This window comes from Fulmarus glacialis, unplaced genomic scaffold (assembly GCF_000690835.1).
Source record: "Fulmarus glacialis isolate BGI_N327 unplaced genomic scaffold, ASM69083v1 scaffold13837, whole genome shotgun sequence".
Taxonomy (NCBI): domain Eukaryota; kingdom Metazoa; phylum Chordata; class Aves; order Procellariiformes; family Procellariidae; genus Fulmarus; species Fulmarus glacialis.
The window spans coordinates 59,373-87,262 of record NW_009222737.1 but is presented as its reverse complement, the minus strand read 5'-3'; the positions used below and the strand labels follow the sequence as shown (position 1 = coordinate 87,262).

General features: G+C 39.6%; 2 protein-coding genes across 2 annotated transcripts; one reads left to right on the top strand and one right to left on the bottom strand.

The window, feature by feature from the left end:
* On the top strand, positions 1-23,885 carry LIMS2 (LIM and senescent cell antigen-like domains 2). Its single transcript, XM_009581566.1, has 10 exons — positions 1-77; positions 8,596-8,755; positions 9,591-9,657; positions 9,970-10,090; positions 18,956-19,105; positions 19,975-20,125; positions 21,238-21,330; positions 22,210-22,258; positions 22,445-22,520; positions 23,339-23,885. Exons 1-10 carry the CDS (start codon positions 1-3, stop codon positions 23,484-23,486), a joined length of 1,092 nt encoding a protein of 363 aa, XP_009579861.1. The 3' UTR covers positions 23,487-23,885.
* On the bottom strand, positions 12,263-13,322 carry GPR17 (G protein-coupled receptor 17). Its single transcript, XM_009581565.1, has one exon. The coding sequence runs from the start codon at positions 13,295-13,297 to the stop codon at positions 12,263-12,265; it is 1,035 nt and encodes a 344-aa protein (XP_009579860.1). The 5' UTR covers positions 13,298-13,322.
* Positions 23,886-27,890: the final 4,005 nt, after the last annotated feature.

Sequence of the window (27,890 nt, the reverse complement as noted above, 5' to 3'; positions counted from 1 at the left end):
ATGGCTGGCCTGAGACTTCGGGGGCTGGCATCCTCCAAACTTTATCAACGCCGGCAGGATCGGCTAAGTGGCACAGGGTCACTCCTGAGCGAGAGGACAGATACAGCAGCTGGGATACGTGGGTATGTCTCTTGAGATGAAGGGAATGGTATTGTTGAAGCATTTTCCAGGATTTGAGAGATGTTCGGTTTTGGTGGTGGGGCTTTTTTATTTAAAGCGGGAATTGTCTGCACACAGCCATAGGGGATGAAGTTTGTTTATTTTAATTTCCAAGTAGATTACGAAGGAAGGACTTTCCTGATGAGAAAGCTTTCAGTTTTTAACAATAACAGGAAAGCAACAATGGAGAACCTTTCCCGTTTCGAAGCACTGTACTAGACTGTTCAGAACCAATGTTAGTGCTAGTGGTGTTAACGGTGAATTATTTAGGCACTGTGGGAATAAAGAAATGGTGAAATGCAGTAATTTTTCAAAATACTGATAAAATTCTACTGCTCCTTGATTTTTAGGGCTTAATAGTCCATTTCTTCATCTATACTGTTAATAGCAAGCTAGTTGATTTTAGTGTTTGTAAATAACTCCAGTCCAGCAGAAACTGAAGGTTCAAGTATAGCTGCTTCTGGAGATTATTTAGAACATGTCAACCAAAGCTTCTTAAATCTGCCCAGACAATTCCATTGCTTGATTTGATCATTACTTTTCCTGTGCTTCAGATTAAAATTTTACTTTACTTCTCAATTTTCATTGAAGTTAATTTTGGGCAGGAGTGAAATTAACAGGAACTAAATAAAACTTAGTTTCTTGCGTTTTGGGAGAACTGTGAGCTGCAACAGCAATATGGGTTCTGAAGCCTGTGCCACTGGGGAGAGCAGTGAGCGTGCCGGAGAGGAGATTTTTTTCTAGCAGTCAGAAGTTTTAAATTTCAGTCTTTTCTTAGGAGAAGATAGACCTGATGCTTACCTGTAATTGAGTAATTGGTTTGGCTTCTTGGTTTGAACTGTGGATCCCTGACTAGAACCCCGCTTTTCCCACTATTTTCCTTTTAGCCTGTAGCTATTAGGTAGTTGGTAAATTTTCAATTTTTCCTACACAAAGTTGTGGGTTTGAATGTATGAGAATTTAGTGAGGAGGGGAGTAAGAAGTTAGTGAAAGAAATGGTGATGCCACTGAGTGGAGAGGATGCTGTTCAGGAAGAGTGAAAAGCATGGAAGGGACCTGTGAAAGAAAAGAAAATAAGCATTGAAAAGGCAGCAATGGAACACAAACAGCAGAGTGTGAATTGAAGATAGGAAGGGTGAGGAGATAAATGCCCATAGTCATCTCACATTGTCAAAATGTAGTTTGCTTTCAGCTATTTAACTGTGTTTCATTGCAACCTGTAAGAGACTTCCAGAAAGAAGGTGAAGGCACAATATTTTTTTCCCATGATTTCCAATTATTATTTGTAATAATTTTTTTCTGAGACTGTGAACACGACAGATTTTTCAAGCCTTGATTTTTTTTTTTTTAAATTAGAGTTTTAAACTCTCTCTTAAGTAGATGTACTTAATCCGCTATGCAGAAAGAATGCCTTTTTTGAACACCATGTTTATAGTACCAGCACTACAGTAGTATGGTTTTGCGGGAGAACAAGGTTAATTCTCGTTTGCCTTCTATGTCAGCTAGATTTCAGGAGCTGGAGCTTGGTGTTTGGAAAATGCCTATCTGTGTGAGATCTCTCTTTTTAAACCTATGCTATTAAGTGTGCTGTGTGAGGCTGTTAGCGGAGGTGATCTGGGCAGTGCTGGCGTAGCAATGCTGACACTAATGGTTCTCCAAATGTACTGCATCGGGCTTGGGTGCATCAGTAAGTCTAGGAAGAGTGGAGTGTGGGGGGGGAGCTTGCTCTGAAGCGGAGCACAGCTAGGACTACAGGGATATGGAGCTAGGGAGAATGCTCAGGGGCTGGTACTGCGCTGTGTTGAGGGAGAGCGGCTGTGTATGTATTGCTGTGGTGACACGTGTACAGAGCAAGGCAGACCGTGCTTGCATATAAACTGTATGCTGGCAGAATTTTTAATAAGGCCAGGCCGTTTGGAAGAAATAATTTTTGCAACTGGCAGAGTGATTTAGGAGGGAAATGTCTAGATAGGTAAATGGAATACATTTTTCCCATCATAGTTCTTGAAGCAAAGTAAGCATAAAGCCACATATTTTGGTTTTACTCAGCAGATGACAGTGCTGAAGATTATAACCTGTTTGGGAATTTTGTCTCCTGAATGATTTGTATTTTATCCACAGTTTTTGAGCTACTGATAATTTTTGCTTCTCCTTTTTGATAGGTCCTGATAGTTTATATCCTTTCTTCAGGCAAATGAGAGTACTCCAAAAGTAGTGTTGCTGCTAGTTGACGATAATTGATGAACACATTTGCAAATGATCTGTCTTATCAGTGCTGGTAAAAAACCATCACATTTTAGCTCCTTTGAGATAATGGAAGTGAAGAAGAGAAAGATTAAATGTGTGTAAGAAGTTATCAAATAGACATTGTGGGTGAAGTGGTACATGCTTGATAATAAAAGGGTGGTTTTCCTGTGTAAGAGGTATAGTCTGTTTAAAACCTGTACATTTCTTTATGTTGTTGATGTTTTCCTGGGCTGAGTGAACACTGCTAAATGTGTGTCTTTTTAAGTAATTGGTCATGGTTTACTGGAAATAAGTATTGCATTGCATTGAGAGGGACTACCAAGTGCCCGTGGCATAGGATTTTCTCCTGTGTGAATACCAACAGACTTCGTTGCTGCTGCTGGTCTCAAAGGTCTACCTGATTGTGGCTTCCCCTGAAGGCCAACCCTACAGAAATTGTATTCTGTTCTCAGATGAAATGTGTGAAGGAGTGGAATTTTTTTTTTAAATCCCTGGCTTCCACTAATAGCAAATCACTGTTGCTGGTAGGCCAAGGAGAGATGAGGAGCCATAAAGATTTTTTTCCATATTGTGACCATAAGTTGCAAATTTAAGAATTTGGTTATCCCTACATAGTAAATAAGAACAAAAAGTGTTTATTTCATTGAGAGATTGGGGGCTGCATGACCAAAGAAGATATGCTGAGAGAAATACTATTCATTTCTTATTTAGCCAGCTGAAAAAATATTTAAATAGGGAATGAACTGAAAATTCAATGCAAGCAGAATGAGGAAATGCTGAAAATGTTAAGCTATGCACATGGTTTTATCAAATGCACAAGAAATCATACATTGAACAAATGGGAATTTTTTTTTTTCTCCAACATTTTATGAGAAGTTTAATAATAACCTTAAAGAAGTTAAATCAGTTTGGGAAAGTTGTCCAGATAAAAGTCAATTGCAGTGAAGATATTTTGGAAGAATGGTAAGGGTAGTTGAGGGCTGTTTTTCAGCAGAAGTTCATGAACTGATACCCTTTCTCTTTCTTTTTTCTTTATATTAGTCGTTATCTGTGAAATGAATCATAAAGTCTGTTATTGTCCCGGAAAACATTTTTTTTGTCTTTGTCAACGTTAAGGACTTAAAGCCACAAATCCTCAACTATGCTATGGGATGGGGATGGGAAAAAGCCTCTCTCCTGGAGTGCGCTGATTTTTATCTTAGCTGCTGGCATCTGTGACATACGCAAGTGGTGACAGCTTTCTAGGTTTTTGACTTTTCGCTATCCTAGGCATCTGTGTGTGTATACATACTAGAAATTACTATGTAAATGTTATCATATTGTGATATCTTCTGTATACACCAGTTTCTACTGGTAGACCAGAAGGAGTGGAGAATACCTTTCTAGGATTCCTTAGCATAGGTACGGTGCCTGTCTGCTGAGGTTTGGACAATGCTCTGGGCTCTTATGTCTTGAAACGTTGTCTTCCCTTCTTTTTGTAATATCTGTAAGGTTTTTGGTCATCTCTGTATTAAAGTAGTTCTTCATTCAGCATTGTGATGAAGGAGAACTCTCTTTGACACTAAAACCAAAAAGCTTTGGAGACCAGTTAAAGAATTACAGATTTTTTTTTGACTGGGCTTTTCTGACAGAAGCGCTCCTGGCGCCTGCAGTTCCTTTTTGGACCTGATAGAGTCTGAGACTGTTCATCTGTTCCCCTGGTTGTCTAGCTGTCTGGTTCATTTTGTCTTGCATCCATGTTTAAGATACTAAATTATACTTAATGTGAAGGCTGGAGCTTCTGTTCTGCTCTCTTAGCAGTGCAAGTATTAGATTTGCTTTTTTTCCCTCAACCTATCACCAGTGCTAGATCCCTGTGGACAATTGTTTAAAAAAGGAGGTAATGGTATAGAAGCTGTAGCATTTTAGCCAGCTTTCTTGGTATTCTAGTGCAACCTTTTTTTTTTTTCTGTAGTAATACAGGCCCAATTTCCTGAATCTGTGTGAGAATATGATACAAAAATATGATATTTGCTAGGCCAAATATATATGAAACCACTGTTTTTGGAAGATAGATCCATATTGACTTTAGTGATCTAAGAAGGAAAAATACTTGCAAATCTTTCTATTGCACCTGTACCAGGGGCACAGAATGGATCTCCCAATTAACTTCCACTTATAAAGAAGGAATTTGTCTTTTTTTGTTTGTTTGTTTGGTTTTTTTTCCATCAGAGCAATGCTGATACTTGGGAGAAACCCACACCTAATTATAACAAATTTCTGTAAATTAGGTACTTTGACAAAGATAATTTATTAAAGATACGACACATAATGGTGAAAGATTGGAAGAAGCATTGTTTGAGCACTGGTATTTTTTGGGCTTGCACAGGACAGGATAACTTCAGGATGTTGAGCTGGTCATGTTTTAATAGCCTTTCCTGTCTTTGTGTCACCAGCTTATTGTTAAAACAGAGGAAGATTCTGTATTTCACCAAATTGCAAAAAATCAGTGAGCAAACAGAATACAAGAAGCACTCCATATTAGGGACTGTCCTTTGTGGGAACGATTCGGATCTAAATATCTTATCATTGACACAGCAAGTCAAACTTTTGTGGTCACTCTTGGCACCACCAGCAAAAGGATGGTTTTGGTGTTGCTCTTCCTCTCCTCATGCTGCTGGCAGAAGTGTTTTTGCAGCAGTGTAGTAAACTGAATCACAAAACTGCTCTGAGTTGGAACTGTCCTCCCTCCCCCTTCCAGCCTTGGTTAATTTTAACCCTGAGCTAGTTGAATAAATAGTTTTGCACAAGGAAGAGGGCACACAGGGGTGTGTAGTTGAGGGAGATTAAGAAACTATGGCATACGTGAAAGTAAAACATTTAAATAAATGCAAAGTCATACTTTTAGGGCAATGCCAAAGTTGCAAATTTTAGCTTGAGTGTAAAAGAATAAAACGTCTTAATAAAAACGGATGCAAAGTCGTGAATGAAAAGAGAGCAGAGGGTAAAACTCGAGCTGTGATTATCAAAGAGCCACAGCTGCTGGTTTGTATTACAGGAGACACATTGGTCAGGAGCTGATATGTGATTTAGTTGTCTCCTATACAGCTCTCCCCAACAAATTTCAACTGGGTTATAATTGAGGCAGAGAACTGTGTTATTTTGTGTACAGGTTCTTTTATTTTATTTTTTCCTGGACTAACAGTTCCTCTCATGTATGAGTAACAAGTCACAATCAGCTCATTTGCATTGTGGCATTTCTTGGATCATCTTTCTTATACCTTTAAGAAAATCTTGTCAGCATCAACCAACTAATCAATCAACTAACTCAAACTTCTGAAATTTTTTTTTGTTTTCTATTTCCAAGTCTTTGAAATGCTTGTTCTATGCTGTTTTGCAAAATCATTAGTGATTTTTCACTGTATATCATATTCTGTTGTTAAAACAGTATCGGAATGTCTTGAGCAAAATTCCATAGCTAGGAGTTGGACCCTCTGCATCATCATGCATCAGCAGAACGGTAAATAAGCTCTCAGGACTCTTGATATCTTCTTGCTTTTGCGAATGAATGAGGTAAATTAATTTTTTGAGAGTTAAAAATTAAATCCAAAATTGTACTTCATGCTAAGGGAAGGCAGTGAGAACACAAAACAATAGTGTTTGACTTGCACTAGGAATTTCAATTTCCCAATAGATTTTATATTATTTAGAAGTTAGGGTTTACTGTGGGGTTACTCTGTCTTGACAGCCCTCAAATGCTGGTTTCAGAATGGAGCCTCCTGAAAGCCTTATTCTTAGGAGTCTTCATTATCTTTCTTGCCAACACAGTCGTGGGACTTGTGTCAGAATCTCTCCCGGGATAAGTATGTTCAATAGTGTTTGGTGTCAACTATCACACTCGTGATCTTGCACTGTGTTTCATGCAGGAACATGGCTGTGCAGATTGCAGGCTGTAATGGTTGCATACTTGTTGCCGTTGTCTAGGTGGCCGCTCTGTTCTTGCAGTAGTTCAGCCAGCAGGTAGTTGGTAGTGGCAGTGAAGGGTACTGTTCCTTCCCTAGGGTGCTGTTAAAGTCCATTTGGAGAAAGAAAAAAAATTTGGGTTTTTTTAGATGTTGATTTCATGTTTATAAAGCAAAAAACCCAACAAACACAATCTTAGGTCATGCTTTATTGTTGTGTAGGAAACTAAAACTCGCTGGAACGCTGTTTTGCCCAGTTTTCTTCTGTAACCCAGAGGAGCTTTTTCACTGATGTTGGCATGAGGCTTTCTTAATCATGGCTGTTGGCTAGCTCAAGTCTTGGAACTCAGGCATCAAATTTTTCAAGAGGAAAAAAAAATACCTGATGGGAAGATTATATTTTCAAGTCCTGGTACCCATTTGCATGATGTAACTGAAAGAACGGAGATTGAAAACTAAGCCGATTAGGTCTCTTGGCTTTTCTGCAAACACTGATGTTTTTGTGTTGACGTATTCCTTTGGTACTCTGTCAGGATAAAAATGTTTCTTTAACCTATGATCTCTAGTTTATGAAATTACAGGATTTCCTGCTTGTCCTTAATTCTGGTCCATGTCTGTTTTTTAAAGCTCCTTCGTACTGCAATAAGGAAACAAGTCGTAACAAATTTCTGCTAAATCGGTACTCCGTTCTTGAAATTATTACCAGCTCCCTTGGTCTTTACCACCCTTGGAATTGCAGTGGCAGAAAGAAAGTATGTTTTTACTGAGCGGTCACTCCAGGTCGCAGTGTAGGATATTTGTACAGGCTGCAGATGCGATACATTGGCTCAGCTGAGCACAGGGCTGGTTTTGTTGCCTCAGGAGCATGAGGCTGCTGCCTGCACTGCTGCCTGCTCATTCTAGTTGCGCTCAGAGCCCAGAGCCCTGGAATACAAACAGTGGTGTGTTTTTGTAGGGGTGTCTCTGACCAGAGGAAAGAGAATCTTCTGCTACTGGAGCGTGCTTATTGAATTGCTATTCTCTATGAAGAGGTGTGGAAAGTAGCATGTCAGGTTGTAGAATAACACTAACGATGGAAATTCAGTTCAAAGTAGCTTTGAATATAAAAAGAGAGGAAAAAACTTTTAAACCAAGCCATCTTTCATTTTATGTATACGTTATGTGCTTCAAGAAAACTACTACACAAGTATTTCAGAGATTTTTAACATGCTGGAAATTTTTTATACTCCCACCTATAAAACTGCTATCTTTCCAGTCATAGAATTCAGAAGGTGCCCAGAAGGCATAAAATAGTTTTTCTATGTCTACAAGTGTAACAATATTGAATTTTTATATTATTGGATAGTCTGGTGGTTAAAAGAAATATCTCATTGCAACAAGAAACTGAGTGTCTCTCCTTAAAAGTTTTCCCTCCCTGTTTGGACATGCGATATACGATTTTAAAACTGCATTCTGTTAGCATATAGAGAACTTAGATTATCATGATGGCAAGCGTGAAAATTTTGTGAAAGAGGTTAGGGTCGTTCCGCATTTTAGGGGAGATAGAGGAAACGTCCTTTACATGGTTTGCGTGTGTGGCTTTGGGGGTTTTTTAGCCACACTTTCTGAGGAAATGAACCTGATATATTTGCCAAACCAGCCCGAGAGACTTCTCTCTTCCCATACATTTTTAACACTTTGACAGTTTCAACTAATTTGTCAGGAAGACAGAGGCACTGTATGCGATTATTTTCCAGTGAATCTTGTGCACGTGAGGTGCTGGGTAGAAGGGGAAACGTCCTGTTAATTCCTACAGTGAAGGGGAGGGAGACTGCAGTGGGATATCAGTGCTTATTACACATCAGAAAATCCTTGGAGGTGCGCAGCCAGAGACCAGAAATCCCAAGAAGTCAGGATCATTGTGTTTGCTGCTCTCCAAACTACTGGTTTATTTAAAATTGTGGATATTTGGTATGAGCTATTAGCAGGATGACATAATGGGCTGAAAGACTGGTGAAGTAGCCAAAAGTGTGCAATAGGTAAGTCTGCTACATGAGCTCATTCTGCCACGTGTGAGTTGCAAGAACATTATTTCTAATTGATGTCAGTGCTGAATTGACTCATTGGTCTTTTTTTTTTCCATGTAAAAGGGAGTTTAAAGCAGTGGAAATACTGTGTTCATAGATGTTGGGGAAACTTGGATGGTATGATTATACTCATGTGATTGGCTGTGACATTGCTCATGTTCTTACTCTTGTCTTTATTCCAGTAATATGTCTGATGCTCTCGCAAATGCAGTATGCGAACGCTGCCAGACTCGATTTGATCCTGCAGAGAGGATTGTGAATAGCAATGGGGAGCTCTATCATGAAAACTGCTTTGTCTGTGCTCAGTGTTTTCGTCAGTTCCCAGATGGACTTTTTTATGAGGTGAGGTCTCATACTGTGTGTAAGAGAAGAGAAATAGCTCCATTAAAATGCAAGGAATTAGGTGAAAAATCTGACAGAAATATGAATTTCCATCTTTCTTGCGTGTTTAATTTCTTAGCCCTAAACCTTTGTTGCTATTTTTCTGAGGGGCTTCTGACTTCATTTCCTTTTTTTTCTTCTCATATAGTCCTTTCTATGCATCAGTAACAACAAAAACTGTGTGCTTGCTCTTTGGGTAAGAGGTGTTTCAAGAAGAAAATATAAAATGTTTCTTAATATTTCTTTAGACGTAAGTCAATTTTTGTACTTATTTTTAGACATTTTGTACCAAAGTTTTCCAATTGGGCAACTGAAATTGGTGAACCATTTAAAAATGAGGTTGAAATATTTTTACAGAATATGTGCGAGGACATATTTTGAATAACACATTATTTTAAACATGCTGCATTCTTAATTTGCTGTGAGTTTTAGCCTCGTGTAGGAGGAGTAGTTCTGAATTACATGAGCAAAAAAAAAAAACTAAAGCAAAAATGAAATTAAAACCAACTATAGGAAAAGGGCTTTGGAGACTTCAAGATTTTTACTGTCTTGTAGCAGCATTGCTGTTAATTTAACTCTTTGCTATGCAAATTCACCATGAGGCTGAAGCCGTATCTGGATATTTCTTTAAGAAAAATCCTTAGGAGTTTAAAAACAGGTGAGGGGGGGCTGGAACTGGAAAACTTGACTGGCCTTGACTAATTGGTCATTTCAATGGGAAATCATGCTGAACTATCAAGACGTAGGAGTAGTTCAGTTATTCATGAGGGCTCCTTCTCTCTTGTTTTGTTCACAGTTTGAAGGCCGGAAGTACTGTGAGCATGACTTTCAGATGCTGTTTGCTCCTTGCTGTGGGGAGTGTGGTAAGATGTGGTACATGTCAACACCGTGGGGTAATAGCTACAGGGCTGTGCAAACCTCCCACCATTGCAGTGACATCCAGCCCTGGGCTGGGATTGTTGAGGTCATTTTAAGGAGCAGGAGCTCTGCAGGGAAACAAAGCATGATACCAGCAGTGATTTGGGGTATCCTGATTGTGGGAATAATTGGGTTTTTTCCAAAGTTAGACTGTAATCGTTTTTGTGGAATTAAAGTGGAAGGATTATGAAGGGCAGTGGGCTTTTGATAAGACTGTTTTCTGCCATGCATCTTAAGGTGTTGCTTTCCTTTTGCAGGTGAATTCATTATTGGGCGTGTTATCAAGGCAATGAACAATAACTGGCACCCAGAATGCTTCCGCTGTGAGCTCTGTGATGTAGCACTTGCTGACCTGGGTTTTGTGAAGAATGCTGGCAGGTAAGATAGAGCAGAAGCTCTGAAAGTTTTATCAATGTTATTGATACAGTTAGCGAGATGTGGTCAGTTAGTTGTACACTGAGAGGCAAAGCTTGAAAAGGTACAGAAGAAGCTTTAAGGAATAGCCTGTTAGGAGATGGGAAATGGAATGAAGAACAGTGTTCTTCACCCAATGAAACATTAGAAAGCAGAAACTCAAATTTTTAGTAACTAGAGAATGGGTTCTGGAAAAGAGAGGGATTCCAGGAAAAAGGCTGAATAGCAAGTGAGAAAAAGGGATATGTAATCCTGGGCAGGCTATTTATCAAGTAAGCTGCTGAGCAGGAAATCAAGATATAGCAAAAGGCCAAGAGAATAACTCGAGGATTACAGCATAGCCTGTTCAGCACGTGATTCCCCTGGTCTTTGGAAATCATTCATTTTATATACAGAAGTATAAAAATGTGTCCTAAAGGTTGATTAATGCATTTAATTAAGAAGTAAGGAATAAAAACATAAAAGGGAACTTGTACAAAAGCATACCATGATAAGAAAATAAAACAATCCAGCAGTTAGCAGACAGTGTTACACAATTCATAGTTAATTTCAGGCTTTCATATGTCTTGAGCAAAGCCTAGTAGTTTCTTAGAGTTTATATTCTCACTAACTAAATGGTGAAGAAGGGAAGGAAAGGTTATATACTTGTACCCTGTCCAGCAGGGAGTCCTTTCAGCTCCCTCTTCTCTTCCATCCTGCATGCAACTTCTGTGCCTTAGTTTTTGGAGTTGGGCATAATTGATTTTCTTTTGACACCTAAGCTTGTTAGAATGGACTGTTGTGATAGCACCTAGGGTGTTTTGGGAAAGCAGTCAGGATAGAAGCCGTTCAAGCAAGATAAAGTATGTTTGATTTAATAATTTGTGGACCAAATCTAAAATGGTAAGGAGCTCATTCCCAAAAGCACAGAAAAGGGATATGCGTGTGTATGTATCTGTACATAAAAAATATAATTCACCTGTCATTTTCTATAATTCACCTGTGATTTTCTATAATATTTATCTCCATAGCATAGAAGCAGTCTTCTAGTAAATATTATTGGAAACTCTTGGGTTCTTTTTCCTGCTTCTCATGTACCTGGTCTTCCCTAGTCTGGCTGTCATTTCCAGACATATTCCACTGGATGCAATTTGTATCAGTGAGGATAGTTAAGATAATCCCTACTTTATCCATAGTGAAAGAACAGTCTTGTTAGATAAGTCACAAAAAATAATTGTAAAACACCTCAAAGATAGGAATCTCTTCTGGACAAAGTAGACTTCACTTCTTCATATGCTTACTTTTCTTCACTTTTGCCATTTGGGTTCATATTTTTATGATTCGGTATGTAGCAAAGACGATCGCTGTATTCCTAAACAGCCCTTTTCCATTCTTTAGTTTGAGAGTTATCAGGATATCTGACGTTTTGCAGGGAACTACGTAAAAGAGGCAGTGTAGTAAATGTTGCCCAACCTCTGTCTGCAGCTTTGAGACAATGGCAGAGGGCAGATAGAAAAGGTAGTGTGAAGTTTAGTGCTCATCTCCCAGCTCTGAATGCTGGGAAGAAATAGAAAAATTTTAAGTCTTATCTTAATTCCATCCAGGTTGGGTACATGGCAGCATTTTGGTCTTTTTTTCTTGCCACCATTTAGTACCAATTTTCTGTCTGCTATGTATAAACGCTTTGAATTTGGAGACTCGAACAAGATGTGCAAGCATGCTAAGTTTTCATCAGGCAGGTCTACCTCAGGAGTGGATCTCTACTGCTGGCACAATACAAAATTTTGTAGTAGGCTGTATGCATTTTGCAGAGGAAGAGTCGTTACTGAATGCTTTGGGAATTAAGTTGGGTTTGTTTTGTTTTATTTTGTTTTTTAAATGTCTGTTTAATAGCCTCTTTGCTGCCTTCCCTATTCCTAAGCGTTTGGCCTGCAGTTTCACATCTTGGAAATCAGTAGAACTGTACTTCTGTTTGCAGTTTCAGTAAGACAAGGACATGTGATCTCTGTCGTCACAGGGGTTCTTGCAAATTGCAGTCCCATAAAAACAACAGAACTTCCCTCCTCAGGATGGTGGACTATCTCACTGATTATTTGCGCTCTCAGCTGATTTTGGTAGAAGAGAGCGTTCTGAAGTTGAAGCAGTGATGAGTTCTATTCACAGTTCAGATTTAGCACTTAGCGAGCTTTCATTTGTCTTACCCTCGTATGTTTGAGGCAACATTACAGTCTTTTTGACACAAAACAGACTGCACAAAGCCTCACGGAATTTCTCAGCTACAAAAAAATACATGACTGGGTCAAAGGCACCATTTAGACTCATGAGGCAGGAAGTGATGCGGTTATTGAGGGCTAGAATACGCTGTGTTTCACAGGAAGTTTTGGTCCCATTGTAGTGGAGAATATAAATGTAGCGATTGACATGATAAGGTACAAAGCAAATCAGAAAGATCATCAGGACCATGATGATCATTTTGATAGCTTTTTCCTTCAGGTGTTTCTCAACTCTGTTCCCATTCTTCAGGCTTCGGATGATTAGTAAGTAGCAAGTCACTGTAGTAACAAATGGGAAGGTGAATGCCACTGCTAAGGACACAAGGGCATGACGTGATGCCTTTTCTCTGTAGAGCTGCAGGCAGATGGTTGTGTTTTTCATCTCCACTGTCTGCACACTGAGCAGCAGAGGTGCCATTGCAATCCCAACTACAACCCATAGAAAGGCACATGCCAAATGGGCATAAAGGGACCTGCGGAGCTTGATGGACTTCACGGGGTGCACAATGGCTAGGAAGCGGTCAACGCTGATACACATGAGGAAGTAGATACTGGCATACATGTTGAGGTAAAAAAGGAAGCCAGTGAGTCTGCATGGGATCTCACCAAATGGCCAATGATTACCAGAAAAATGGTACACCAGCCGCGTGGGAAGTACCAGCACAAAGGACAGGTCAGCCACAGCAAGATGCATCAGGAAAATGTTGGCAGGTGTGCCTGACTTTTGGTCCCGGATGAAGAGCCAAAGAGCCAGGGCATTGCCAGCAAAAGCCAGGATGAAGTCCAGGAAGTAGAAAGTGGCAAAAAGGATGTTCTCGAGGTGTGTCTCTTTGCCACATTGCTCTGATGTTTCCAAAGAGAAATTTGATTGATTTGAGCAATTGAAGAGTAGGCTTGAGGGATCTGCTGGGCCATTCATTTTTCACCACAGTTTTGAAGAAAAAAAACCCCCAAAACCTGAAAGAATCGAGACAGTATATTACAAAAGAGCCTGGTTTTGTGAAGAAAAAAAAAAAGAAAAGAAAAACCACACATGGAAATCAATGATGTCTCCTGTTTGCTAATATTGGTATTTAATACGACAGGTCAGTCTGAGTTTAAAGCCTTACATTAAAATTCTGAATACCTCCTGCTCGGCTGGGTTTTCCAGACCATTAATTCCTGTTGAAGGAACCACTATAAAGAGCTAGCTAGCTGATTAGGAGCTTGCCTCCAACCTGTGCTGAGATCAGTTGAAAGAGTAGTGAAGTGCCTATGTGTCTGGTTAATGGAAGAGTGGAAGTGACCATTTCTCCATAATATTCAATACATCTTTAAATAAATCCGTTTTCCTCTACTGAGATTAAAATTTTAAGATGGTTGCTGACATTGTTAGACAAAATTTTTAGTCTCGGGTTGAAGCTATGCTATATGCTGAAATCTTACATCATTAGACAGTTGATCCAAGGCATTATGCAATGCATCCAGCTTCCTAACAGAACTGATTATTCAGATGTCTAAAAATATTGGTGGCTAATCGAGAAACTGAAATGGGATTAAGAACAGGCCAATATATTGAAAAATGTAAACAAAATTCCATGGTAATTACCATCTTTTGTTTGGTTGCTGTCACGTTCAGGTAGACAGAAAACTAAAATAGCTAGAGATTAATATGCTGGACCACTTCTGTTTAGGTCACACACAGTTGAAGAGACAAAAGTCAACAGAAGGGAAACTGAATGAAATTCAGAAACTGAAATTTGTTCGTATGGCCACAGAGGGGCCTTCTTACTCCATGCATTGCCTAGATACCCTGCATGTTTATGGCACAAAAAAGACTCTAGGTTTGAGTGTATGGGTACTCACTGCCTACGGCCAGCTGTATGCTTCTTTGTAGTCCTAGAGGTGGCAACAAATTATTATCTTGGAATTACCAGAAGTGCATGTGCAAGGAAGAATGTACAGCCCTTTTTTCCAAGGGACATTTTATCTATAAAAATACATGTGAAATCTTGTTTTCATGTACAAAAAGAAAATTCCTCATTGCTGTTTTCCGTGTGAATTTCCTGGGTTTGCAGAGAAGCCCGCAATTTTTGTTTCTAGTGTTTATTTGTCCCTTACAAAGTAAAACTTGCAAGTATTTTTGAACACAAGATTTTGAAGTTTGTATGTGATAGTAATGTTGAATGCTCAAATACTTGTCCTCACTGGATGGAATTAGTTTTAATATGTATTTTTCTGTTGTACACCAAAGAAGAAATACGATGAGACCATGCCTTTTTACTGGCTGTTAATTTACAATGGTACCTATCACCTGACATTCTGGCTATGTAGCCTTTTTTTGTGTCAGGCACTTTGTTTAAATATGCTTTTCATCTGCAAAAAATGTCATCAGGTGATCTTTATATACACACCTGTCAGTGATCAAGTAGTCTGATGGCTAAGCGTTACTCTATACATTTTTGTGACACCACTGAGAAAGCAGTAAATGCTGGCTTGGACCAACTGAAAAGGCAGAAGCAACGGTTGTCTAACGGAACAGACAGGGATGTCTCTTGTCTTAATGATTTAAATCAGTTCAGGAAGCGAAGCAGTATGCAGACTTTTTCCCTATTTACAAGCTAAATACTAGGGGTTTGGCAGCATGATATATTGAAGTGATTCTATTTGAGCTGATTTCCTAAGGAGGATCTTTGGGGTTCAGATTTAGCTGAGTGTCAGTGCCAGACTTGGAATAGCCAAGACTTAAAAATCACGAGTTTTGTCCTCAGTGATGGCAGCACTGAGTTTGCCATTGATTTCTATCTGGACCTGTTTTCACTGCAAAATACCATGGGGTGGAGCAGAAAGGAGAATGTCAGAGTTACCTAGAAGCCCAGTATGTCAGTGTCAGGAAGGGAGAGGCTTAGAACTAATGATAAAATTGAAATAGATTCAGTCTTTTCAAATGAGTGCCTTCATAGGAGAGCTGCTGTTACCTAATTTACATTTTAGAGCAAGGTGAAGGGAGGTATTTTTCATTGCCTGGTCAGAAATCATAGAAAAGGGAAGTGGTCCTCTTTCTAATTTTGCTTAGGTTTTAAATTAGAAGGGAATTTTAATCAAGTTTTTTGGTTTTTTTTACAATTCCGTTTGTTGACATGAAAACTGTGGTGTAGCACTTGAGTAGGTTAGGAAAAAAGCTGACATGTCACTAGAATTAATTGTTGAGCTTATTTTTAGAATTGATATGTTTTCAACAAAGCGCTACAACTTTACAAAAGTTGTAATTCTTTGACAGCGTGTTCTGTAGACAGTGTGGAAAGCCCTTTGCTGTTATTTACAGTTCCACTTCTATTTTGCCTGGTTTTATCCTATCAATTTAAAATAAATGTGTTTAATTTTTAGTTTTTTCTTTCTTTTTGGTTTGTTATGCTTACAAAAAAGCACTCAAAGTCTTAGAAAGCTTGTTGTACTAGTCTGTATGAATACTAAGACACCTTCTCAAATGACCTAGAATGTGTAGTTTGTTCTAAGCTATGTGGTGCAAGAGGCTTTAACTCCGCAGACAGAAAACTCCTTTAGGAGACTGGCTCATTGTCCAATAATTTCCGCTTGGGTTGCACTCTTGGTGTTGTGTGAATATTTAGTGATTTACATATTGCTAAACAGAGCACTATTCTGGAATGAGCCATTATCCCAGGCCTCCCAGGGCTGAGCTGTAATGGGGATGTCACTGCTCATTTGCAATGCATGCATACTGACCATATTTTATGCCCTGTTTCTCTTCTGCTCAGAAACAAGCAAGATAACAATCCACAAGGCTGTCGGTATAGACACAACCTGATTACTCTTGCAGCAGATGCTCTATCATTAATGAAACAATAAGCAGAAGAAGTATTTAGCTCATCATAAGTTAGTTACCTGGCTAGTTTGGAGCTTTTGTTATAATGCCCCTGCAGATAAATTTGAACTATATGTTAGGCTTTGTAGTGGATATCAGAAATTCCTGTTCTTGCTCTCAGCTAAAGCAGTTTGTGGTTTGTGATTATGCTAGTTTGTGGGCTTTTATTATTATGGTTATAGTGTCTTGTCAAATGGGATTGTCTCCTATCTTTCACTGAAAGTACTCTTCATTAGAAGTAGTCCACTTCTGACTGAAATTATTCTCCTGAAAATCACTCCGTGCTGAGCCTCCCACCCCTCAGCTGAAATACTTGTTTCTTGGGAGCGTCAAAGCAGTGTCAGAGAGCACTGGACATACCGTACAACTGTCAGTTTTCCTGGCAGAAATGGATGTACATTAGGTACAGAAGTTTGAAAACTTTTATGTTTTGGAGGAGTGATGTAAAGAAGAGTGAGGAAATTATTCTTTGAAGTTCAAAAAATGCTGCCTGCTTTTAATTTCAAACATTTCCATTATATTCGTCTGCCTCTGTGTGCGTGTCTTTCCATCTCACTGACACCAACTAAAACTAATGCCGTTAGGAAAGCTTCTTCATTATCCTGCTAACATAAGTTTGTCTCTTACCTCTTTACAGTGCAGTCCTTTGGGTGGAGTATAGGGTCCTTTTGGGGAAAATCTCAAGGAACTCCTTCTGAGGACAGCAAACCAAATAGAAGCAGCAACGGTGAAAACAACAAGATGATCCAAAAAGAGCACACAGTGGCAGAGTTGCTGAGGGTGGAGAGGGGAGCCCCTCTTTATAGTGTCCTTCTAGCTCTGATAGCACATTATCAGCTCAGTCACACAACAGAGAAGGGGAGAGGACACCCCAGCACTGAAGAGCAGTCTTCATCCCAGCTGAGCTCTTGGCACTGGGGTTGCTGCTGCTGTTATAGATATGAATATACTGTATGAATATTCCAGTGTTCATGGTGCTTACTAAAGGCTGCTACTGAACTCCCAGCCGTGAACACAGACTTCTTGGAGTCCCCTGATTATTTTAGGAGGGTGGAGAGAAGCTTTGTTTGGGGGAAGTCTGGTATTAATAGACACAACAGGACATTTCAGAATGGGATAATTCCATAATGGTGGGAGTGGGGAGGGGGAGAGGGAGAGGGGCAGCTGCTATGGTAACAGCTTAGCCTGTCCAACACTTCCCTTTGCTTGCAATAGAGGAGGGTCTATGGGATGGCAGAGAGGGTTTGTGAGTGGGGAGGGGTTGATAATGGTTTATCAGTCCAAATGGCTGAAGGCATCTTATTCAGCTGAATGAGAGGGGTCTCTTTCAGGACACTTGCTTCAGGGTCCCTATGTCCTGCCCTGTATAATTACTCTGCATTTGACAGTGCCGAATAAAATTGATGCCTTTATGCTGAGATGAGCACAGCTGCATGTTTCCTTATAATGGGGTGCTGTCTGCTTTTTCTGGACTCTGTCTGGGCAGACAGTAGTTCCAGCCCTGAAGAGAGACACTTGCTGACAGGAGGACTCAGATTTGGAGAGAATAATAATGATACTTAGCACTTAGGCGCCTGCCAGCTAAGGGTCATAAATGTTTGAGGTCTCACAACAACATCTGTGTTGTATTCTTATTGCCATTTTACAGATCTAAGGGTAAGTGATTCATCACAGCAGAATCTTGGAAGGGGCCCTGCAAAGAACCCACTACTTCAGCCATAAATCTACCCTTTCCATTTGAACTTTTCCTTTTGTCTGGTGTCTTTTGAGAATGACCTGTAAATCTCAGCGAGTGTTTCACATAGTGATATAGTGAAAGGAATTAAGCAGGCTTCTCTGTTTTGTGACAAAGAAACCAACAGAAGTCATTCCTCTGTCATTTTTATTTTATCATAAATTATTCCCAGCTTGCAGCATTGCAGCTAGAGGGGTAGGTAATAGGCAAGTAAACTGAACAGCTTCTCCTCGGAGCTCCTAAGTATTGGGATAAAGCTGGTGGATTCCATCAGCTTTTACAGAAGTTTTTTATGCCTTTGCCCAGGCTTTTCTACCAGAAATTTGGCTTATCTACCTGTTCAGGTGTGTACTTGTAATATGTTCTAGAACATGTGATAGGAACACATTTACATTTATCACTTAAAATTGCAAAATTGCATGGTTCTTTATTTTCTTTAACTTAAGACTAAAAGGAATTTGTAGGCAGAAGAGCTAGTATTCAATGGTCTTTTGTTTGTCATAGCTATTGAAGACTAAAGAATCCAGCCATGGTAAAGGCATTCGAGCAATGAGGTTTGGTTTAATGTTTTTTGTCTTCTCTCCTCAATTCCCTCCTAGTGCTGTAATGCCTCTGTTATGGCTGGATCCCGTAGTTAGTAAGAGAGGGTGTTGCCACTTCTCCTTGCCCACCTCTCAGAAAGGATCTAGAAGAACTGGAAAGGATACCTAGAGGAATGACAGGGTGATATCCCTGATGGGATATAAATGAGTGAATGTTGGAGGCATATTCTAAGGAAATGCAACTCTGTGACTGCTCAATCCACATATTCTTTTCTGTGCAACCGGTGGGAAAGACAGGATACTAAACTAAATTATGTTTAGTCTGACCTCGGAAGACATTTCCTCTGTTACATAAAGTACATCCTACAGCATGCAGTGTACGTTGTTTTAGGAGAAAGAATTTCTTAATATTTTATTTTCTTTACTTTGTTCAACCAGGCATCTGTGCAGGCCATGCCATAACCGTGAAAAAGCTAAGGGACTGGGCAAGTACATCTGTCAGAAGTGCCACTTGATAATTGATGAGCAGCCTCTGATGTTTAGGAATGATTCCTACCATCCGGATCACTTCAACTGCACCCACTGTGGGTATGTTCTCTATTCTAAACTAACTCTGACAAAAAAGGAGAGAGACAAACAGTACAGTCAGCAGTGCAGTCCTTTCCAAGACCTAAACTTTGCTGCCTTCACATTGTTGAACAAACAGGAATTGTGTGAGGAGAAATGGAAAGAAATTCGGAAAGCCTACAGGAACTTTATTTTTATTTTGCCATTCAATGTTCTTTTATCCTAAACTTGAATGACACTATTTTATACTGAAAATGAAAATAGTTTCTTGGTATGAACTTACCTAAAAGGCTGTGCACAGATTACAGTAATAGTGTTGTCCAAAGATAGCTGTTGCCTGGCTATTCAAAATAGTTTCACTTTGCATTCCTGGATAGAAGAAAAAGATGACTTGGTGAGCTGTGTCAGGCTTCTGGCACAGTCCATTACCATGCTGATACCTGTCTGATCTGAATTACTTAGCATGAAGGCAGTATAATTGGAGCACAGTACTGCCCTAGAATGGGTAACAGTGCTGAAGAATAAAGTAAATGGCTCAGTGCTGAGCGCTACTAGGATGGTCCTTGTACCTGCGCTATCCCGTTCAAAGATAGCTTGAGTCTTTGCATGACACTGCATTGTTCCATGTAAGTGCACCTCATATTTCTGCCAGACTATCTAGCCAAAGACATGATATTCCACGTATGTTCTCTTGCCTGGCAAACTGAGAAAGCAATTTTAGAAAGATGAGTTGACAATAACTGTATTTCACTAGGTTAATTTAATGACTCTGCATTTGTAGCATGAATGTTGTCAAAGTATGTTTCAAGTTTAGTCTTCCAAGACTTCATCATGGGCATTGAAGAGCTTCACTTGGTGTTCTTACTTCAGGGCCATGTTTGTGTTTTCAGGAAGGAACTGACTGCTGAGGCTCGGGAACTGAAGGGGGAACTGTATTGCCTGCCCTGCCACGACAAGATGGGAATCCCCATCTGTGGAGCCTGCCGCAGGCCCATTGAGGGACGAGTGGTCAATGCTCTGGGAAAGCAATGGCATGTTGAGGTGAGGCCTCTCTGAATCTGAAACTTCCTTCAGGAGCCATTTTGGAAGAGGAGTAGTGCTAGTTGGAAGCTGTAGACATTTACGTGATCTGTAATATATGAATTCAGACAAAAAACAATTGCTTATGTTTCAGATTGTCTTCACCTTATGTGAGTGAATGAGTACAGCAGGGTCATCAGAGTTGCCTAAGCAAGCTATGCTTTCACAGCAGTAATAACCTTAATTTTAAAGTGCCTGAGTTGCATTGTAAAGATTCTTGCAGAATATGGTTCACTGAACAGCATTTACTTACTAATAAATTTACATATTTAGTATGATGTAGTTAGATATATCCTCTCCAAGCCCAATTAACAGGTTCATAACAGTGTTAGAATTTGTAATGTAGGCAGAGCCAGTGCAATTCTTGCTTTTTAAGCCTTTTCAGCTCATTGTTTCTATAACTTTCAGCTGAGTCGTCACAGCTTGCTCTGAAGTTTTTTAGTGATTTAAGCCTCCTAGGACTTGAATTGAGAGAGGTGCTGCTGCTCATTTGAAGTGCATTCATACCAACCGTGTTTTATGTTTCTGTTTCTCTTCTCTGAAACAAGCAAGATGATAGTCCGCAAGTCTATCAGTATACAAGATGATTGCCCTTTCAGCAGGTCTTCTACCTATCTTTAATACAATTCTTAATTACTATAGTAGATGAAATATTTCATCTTTTCTTTTACTTCCATAAAGATTTTCCTGGCTGAATTTCATTAAAGCATTAAGGAGTAAAATTTTAAACTGAAAGAATATAGATTTAGATGAGATATTAGGAAGAAATTCTTTACTGGGAGGGTGGTGAGGCACTGGAACAGGTTGCCCAGAGTTGTGGATGCCCCATCACTGGAAGTGTTCAAGGCCAGGTTGGATGGGGCTTTGGGCAACCTGAGCTAGTGGAAGGTGTCCCTGCCCATGGCAGGGGGGGGGGGATTAGATGATTTTTTAGGGCCCTTCCAACCCAAACCATTCTGTGTTTCTATGATTAAGTGTCTCGTATTGAGCCATGATTTGTAGCCATGCAAGTTTTTCCCTGGTGGTGGAAAATTTGCTTTGCCTGCCACTGAATGTCCTTTTTTCTTTTACAGCATTTTGTTTGTGCCAAATGTGAGAAGCCATTCTTGGGGCACCGACACTATGAGAAAAAAGGTCTGGCTTATTGTGAAACTCACTATAACCAGGTAAATTCTGCCATCCATACTGTAAGTACTTGCTCTGACTGGCAAATGCTTTTTTGCATTTTATATATGCGAAGCTATGCAAATTTGGCATAATCTGAATTTGTAGAGGCAATGCAATATTAAGAAATCGGTGAGATTTCACAGAAAAAATAGTTTTTCTTGGTAGATGTGAAAAGTGATGCTGAGAGCAGAATAGAAATGTCTTGGGGATATTGATTTTTCTTAGTGCCATTGACAGAAAAAAACACGGATCATGGGTTGTGATTAAAATCCCTGTAATTCTACTCAAAAACTATTTGTGTAGACTTCTTTGATAATTATTTGCTTCCATGGGCCTAAGATAAATGTTGTGCTGTCTAAAGCATAAAAAAGTATGTTTTAAAAGCCAATCAAACCCTGTTTTTTCTGTATGACTCTACTGAACAACTATGAGTTTGGTATTTTCTTCTGTCAGATAAATTAGTCTCTTTCTTTCATAAGAGATAAGTGTTACTGTTTTGAAAGTAGCTCTAGGTTTTATTCTTATGTTTATAGTTAAGCATCAAGAGATGTTTGTCAACAGTAAGCATCATACTCTACCAATCCTCTTTTCTCCAAATTGCCACATGTACAGGACTTTAAGATCACATAACAGTGGTAGAGTGTGAGGCATCAACAAAAAAGGTTTTGTAGTATTTAGTGGTATGAGATCCAAAGGAACATAGACTATTTGGCAAGTGTATGAGAAGTTATTCAGAAGATTTAAATTGGTATATTTGGGGGCTACTGCAATGTCTGGGAATTCTTTGATTGTTAGGATTTAATGTTCACACCAGCTGTGTAATTTGGGGAGCATGAGTAGCCAGTAACATGAGTTCCTGTTCTTAATTTCTTTTGCAGCTCTTTGGAGATGTCTGCTACAACTGCAGCCACGTGATAGAGGGAGATGGTAAGATTTGTTCTCTCCTTGTTTTGGGTTGCTGTCCTTGTTCCATTTGTCAGTGCAGCTGTTGCAGTCACAGAGTTGCAAGGCACCAGTGTTTCTTTTCACATCTGGCCTCATTTGAATTTGGATACAAATCCGAATTCAAGTAATTCTGCAGTTTCCTCTTATTTTGTGCTTTTGCTTTTGCAGTGGTATCAGCTCTTAACAAGGCCTGGTGTGTGAATTGCTTCTCCTGCTCCACCTGCAACATCAAGCTTACACTGAAGTAAGTCGCTGTTTATATTTTGGACCATATGAGACATTTGCCCCTAAGGCAGGATGTCAGCTTAGGGGTGCCATGAGCCAGGGCCTCTCTGAGGGGCAATATACCTTTTCTCTGTGGGAGCAGGTGCCTATAATTCCACTGATTTCAGAACTAAAAGGGAGCTGGGACTCAGCATCCTCTCTAATTTATTTTCCTTCATTAATCTATTCTGTAAGAAGGTTGGGTAAGAGGAGAACTCATTCAGCAGTACAGAGGGAAGGCTCTGAACTTCGAGTAACTGCCTGTCCTGAAATACCTGCAGCCTCCATGTCTCCGTAGTCTGGACGCTCCCCTCAATGACACTATTTGCAATTGCGTAGATTATTTTGAAAGAAAATATTATGCTAGTTACCTCAAATATGTAGAAGAGGGACAGAAAACAAAGCAGTCCTACATTTTTCCTTTCTCAGGTTCAAACCCTTATCCTACTATGCTGGGTTGGCCCCACTGGCCTTCTATGTGAAGGAGCTGTAATTCATCACCAAGAGGACCTTTGAAGTGACACTTCCATTCTACGATAACAACATTATTGTTCTAGGCTGTTCCACACAAATATATAGTAAAATCTTGCTTCTTATTTAACTAGCAATACCAAAGACCCTAGTTCCCTGACAAGAACCCAATCTCTGTACTTACATGACCAGACGAGGAAGTGAGTTGTTTTATACATGCAGTAGAACACAAACAACAGCATTTATGTAGATGCATGGAGACCTGATTTAGCGAAGCATATAGTTTGCAAATACCATTTTAATAGCCTGCTGTTCTTTGTGTTAAAGGAATAAGTTTGTGGAGTTTGACATGAAGCCTGTATGCAAGAAGTGTTATGAGAAATTCCCTCTGGAGCTGAAGAAACGCCTGAAGAAGTTGTCAGAGCTGGCATCCAAGAAGGCACATCCCAAAGCTCTGGATTTAAACTCTGCTTAAACAGGTCTGTCAGTCTACTGACTGCACGCTTACAGTCATAAGCTGCTGCTCACAGCAGCTGTTGATTCCAGAGGCAATTACTAAGAACAAATGAAACCAAAGATAAGTAGTACCTTCCCCTGCTTCTGGTAATGTAGCTTGCATCTTGACTATCCCTTTTCTCAAGCAATTGTCTATTAACACTGGCAGAGAGAGAAATATGATTTCTGCTTGAGCAGTTTACAGGCTGGTTATTAATTTGCTAATAACAACTTATTCTGCCTTTGTGGAATTGTACACAATTTTTTTACTTTCCTTCCTCAATTGAACTGTAGTTCTCTCTCCATTCCTCTATAGTCTAAGGAATTTGGAAACAGTGGTTGAGTGTAGGGGTGGAAGAAATGTGTGATTTGCTCTTTTCCAGTTAAAGTATAAAAACCTCTTCTGCGTGAAGACATTTTTAATTTTTTTAATATGTAGGCAAATATTCCGAAAGCTGTCACTCTTTGCTGCATGCAGAATGTTCCGGTCTTTCTCCAGATTCCTACTGAGCATATACAGATGCTGTACAGTCGTTCTGGTTTGCAGGTTTGCTGGGAAAGCCCAGGAACCAGTAATTACGGCATCTGCACTGCCCGCTTGTCTGGGTTAGGTCCAATGGTAAGACGGCTGAAGAAGTTTGCTTTGCTGCTTCTCTGTTCAGTACTAAGGAGATTTCAATTGTCAAGGCCATGTCAGCCTTTTCAGAATAGTTGGGCTCTCCTTAAGGAGGAGGTGGCTATGGGAAACAAAAGATTTTGTTATAAACTGACACTCAGTTTGTTCTCTACTACTACGTGGGTACTACAGCTTCTAGTGGTCAGCACAAAGCATGTCCTATCCACGGGCATAGCTGACATTTCTTGAGGCAATGTGGCTGGAGCCTTGGTTATTCTTTTGCATGATGAAATCAAATTGATAATACGGTACCCATTTAAGCGCTTCAGTTTCCCCGTCCTTCTCACTTTATTTGAAAGATGAGTATATGCTTGTTGGTCACACTCCAGAAAGCCCAATTACATGAAGGGGTTTCTAATATTTACAGTTTGTAGCAAATGTGGTCTTATGCAGAAAAAACCCAGGAAGTATTTTTCTTAAAATTTTCACCAAACTAAGAGTTTCCCATCACCTTTCTTCTTAAGACCTGAGTTTATTTAAAGAGAGGACCTCAGGCATGAATCTGTACATGTTAAGTGTATAGTTCTGCTCTGTAGTTTTGCCTGTCACTGGTGAAGTTTCACTGGTCCTACTGTCTCTGCCAGTACAACCCATGGTGCTGAGAAATTTACTGGTTTTGAACATTCTCGATATTTCTTTAGGGGTGAGCCATCAGCAGTGTTGTTCCTGAGTCCACCAGTGTGTTGTATAATCACAGTGAGCTTCTGAGACCTCTGGAGGTGTCCCCCATAGTTTCTTGTGCTGAACTAAGCTGAACAGCCTGAAAATCCCTTTTCCTGAATAGTTGGAGACTGTGCCTGCCCTTTTGTGAGGTGGTCAGGACGAAAGGCACTGGAGGACTGCTGTCCCTTGCATGATTTAAATCTTCCAAAAAGTGGCTAGTTTAGTAGGTCAGATGAAGACAGCAGTTGGCCCATGCACCACCCTGCAGCCCCAGGTGGATTAGCTAGCGAGAAGTTAAGCTCCCTCACTTCTTGTATGTGTGAGCAGCAACTGGATTGGGGCAATAATCTGCCTTAAAATTGTCCTCACTGCCATCACACTCTACTCAGAATAGATCTAAACAAGATAATAGCTAAAGCATTAATAGCTGTTAACACGCTTGCTGTCGCTACTACCCATGAAATTGCACCAGTGATATCACAGCAGTGGTGGGAAATCCTGGTTAACTGTGTGCAGATAAGAATCCCACATGCGAGACTCTCTCCTAGATACTTACTGGCTTCGCTAATTCAATTTCCTTCAGCTGCTTTGCTTTTTGTTGCCGTAAGTTACCATAAACTTTTAACTGGGGTATACTGCATCCACTATAACACTGGTGAGGGGATAGGCCTAATTTTAACCGTAGAATTCTTCCATCCTCTTCTGACCAATATGCACTGTAGATTACAGTAATAGTAGCTGCTTTTGTCACTGCTTTAGGAGAACACGGGGCTAGTCACTGTTCTTTCACCCACTTTTAAATGATCTTTTAGTTAAGGGCACAAAGAGCAGCATGTCTTTTGGTGCAGTAGTATGTGGCCACTGCAAAGACCAGTCTTGTAAGCCTGTTCTTTGGCATTTTTTTCACAGCCTAAAACACAAGAACTACTGATCTAGGTGTAGTGCAGTATGTTATGCAGATTCTTCTCAGCATAAAGCAGTCAGGTCTGTTCCGATAATCTTAGCCACAGGCCATGTCTAATGCTAAATCTGAGCAGCTGTGTATCTTCAGCCTCCTGGGAAGATGGTGGAGGAACACACAGCCACATAGCTACTGGTAAATATGTAACTAGCAGGCAGTAGGTGATACTCTTTCAGTGGCCACTCTCAAGTTCAGCAATGGAAAATGCATGTATGTAGAGGTGAATGGAATTACTTTTGTTCTGCAAGTAGAGATTTAGTGTGTACTCTCACTTTGTCTCATGTTAGAAATTCAGTAGACCTAGTAAGCTTCAGTGTTCAAAGGGCAGTTGATACCATTCTTTTTGATAAGCTGTTCAGTTCTCTAGGATTTGGATTATGTCCTTATCTTGAAAGCATTTCCCAAAATTAGTGGGGGAAAAAAATCATCATAATCCTTGATCTCTATTATCGGAGAATGATGTTCTCTTAGTATCTCTTAAATTATTAATTTTTCACAACTATTTTTCTTATACTCCTGCTGCCCATAGCCTGCAATGTGCAGAGTCACAGTAGTGAATGTTATTGACATACCTTTTGTGGGACAGTGGAATTGAAGGAGTAGGAGAAATAACTATAAACAGTTTAAATAAATGCATCTTCCTCTACTTCTTTGAGTCCACTTTTAAAAAACTAAGTAGAATGTAATGCAGACTTATGAATTCTCCTTAGTGTGTTGATAGGCTGACAGGTTGGATTTTTTTTTTTGGTGTGGTTTGTTTTGTTTTGTTTTGTTTTTTGGTTTTAAATAAAGTCAAGGTCTCGGTTAGAAATAAGCTGCATGCTGTTTTCCATTGCTGTAAACAGACATGCTGGCCAAATTCATCCTAGGTGTCATACCACTGGAGAGTATAGATTTATATCAAGGTTGAAGTTGGCTCAGAAGTCTACACTTACTAAAAGCTGTTGTCTCATTATATACATCTATAGTTTTACATTCATATTTATACATACTGAATTAAAATCACTAATATTCACTGAGTACACTTGAAAATGGTTTTGCTTTTAGAAACCACAGTATGTGAAGCTTGTTTGTATTCAAAGGTTATGTTAATCTCTTGCAGTCTGTCTTTATGGCAACCTAATCTGCTCTCTAGGGTTTGCATCCTGATCTTTATTTCTACAGCAGTCTGCAATGTAGGCAAATATTGTTCAACCTTCTGTACAAAGAGTTTCTAGATGTTGCATGTTTTGTATTAGATGATGTGACTGACACTTTTTTAAAAAGTGGTTGGATGATGAAGGAATAGATTGCAGGCAAACATGTAATAAATGCGGTTGTACTAGTCTGTAAAGCACTACTAAGTGCTGAGGATGGTATAGACCGAGTAAAAGAATTAGCAGCTACTTGCCTTTGTTCAGGCCTTGATGAGCAGTGTGGATTCAGCAGTGTGGAGCTCTCATTTTATCACACATTGCTTGTGCTGTCTAACCAAAACACGTGATTGTGGATTGAAATGTTGTTAATACTGTACTTTTTTATGTTCCTGTAATAAAGTTAACTGTAATACATTTTAAATCTTCACACAAACAAATGTAAAAAAGTTGTATATTATATAGTAAAAAAAAAAAAAAAAATTTGCAATGCTGTGCCAGAGACCATTGTGCACTCTGAGGAGCTCTGGGGATTGCCCAAATCTGATGCACTGTTGTGGTGAATTCATGTTTTGGATCTATGCTGCTTCTATGGTGATGTGTTGGTTGGTTAATGAGGGTGTGCGGAAAGAGGTATCATCCTTCTAGAGGCTGTGCTGTACTAATTGTGTTGTGTATATGACCAGTAGATGCGATGCTATCATCACTTACAGGCTGTAGTGGAGGTTTGGTAGGTTTAAGTTACATGGATCTAGCGTCAATATTCCGTTTTCTTGTTAAAAAAGACATTGTGGTTGATTTTCTGCAGTTTTTATTTAAAAACCAGAAACAATACAGTTTGGCTGCAAAATTTCTTTTTGTACAGGTGAAGTATTGAATGCTTCTCACTTTAGAGCCAGGTAGATCAGACACAGGATGACAAAACAACTCAAAGTCATTAGTCTCAAATGT

Bases quoted from the DNA above. Each gene is read 5' to 3' on its own strand.
- GPR17 (XM_009581565.1), bottom strand. From the start codon at position 13,297: ATGAATGGCCCAGCAGATCCCTCAAGCCTACTCTTCAATTGCTCAAAT.
- LIMS2 (XM_009581566.1), top strand. From the start codon at position 1: ATGGCTGGCCTGAGACTTCGGGGGCTGGCATCCTCCAAACTTTATCAA. The intron at 10,091-18,955 runs GTAAGATAGAGC...TTGTTCAACCAG, and splicing joins TTTGTGAAGAATGCTGGCAG to GCATCTGTGCAGGCCATGCC. The intron at 21,331-22,209 runs GTAAATTCTGCC...TTTCTTTTGCAG, and splicing joins GTGAAACTCACTATAACCAG to CTCTTTGGAGATGTCTGCTA.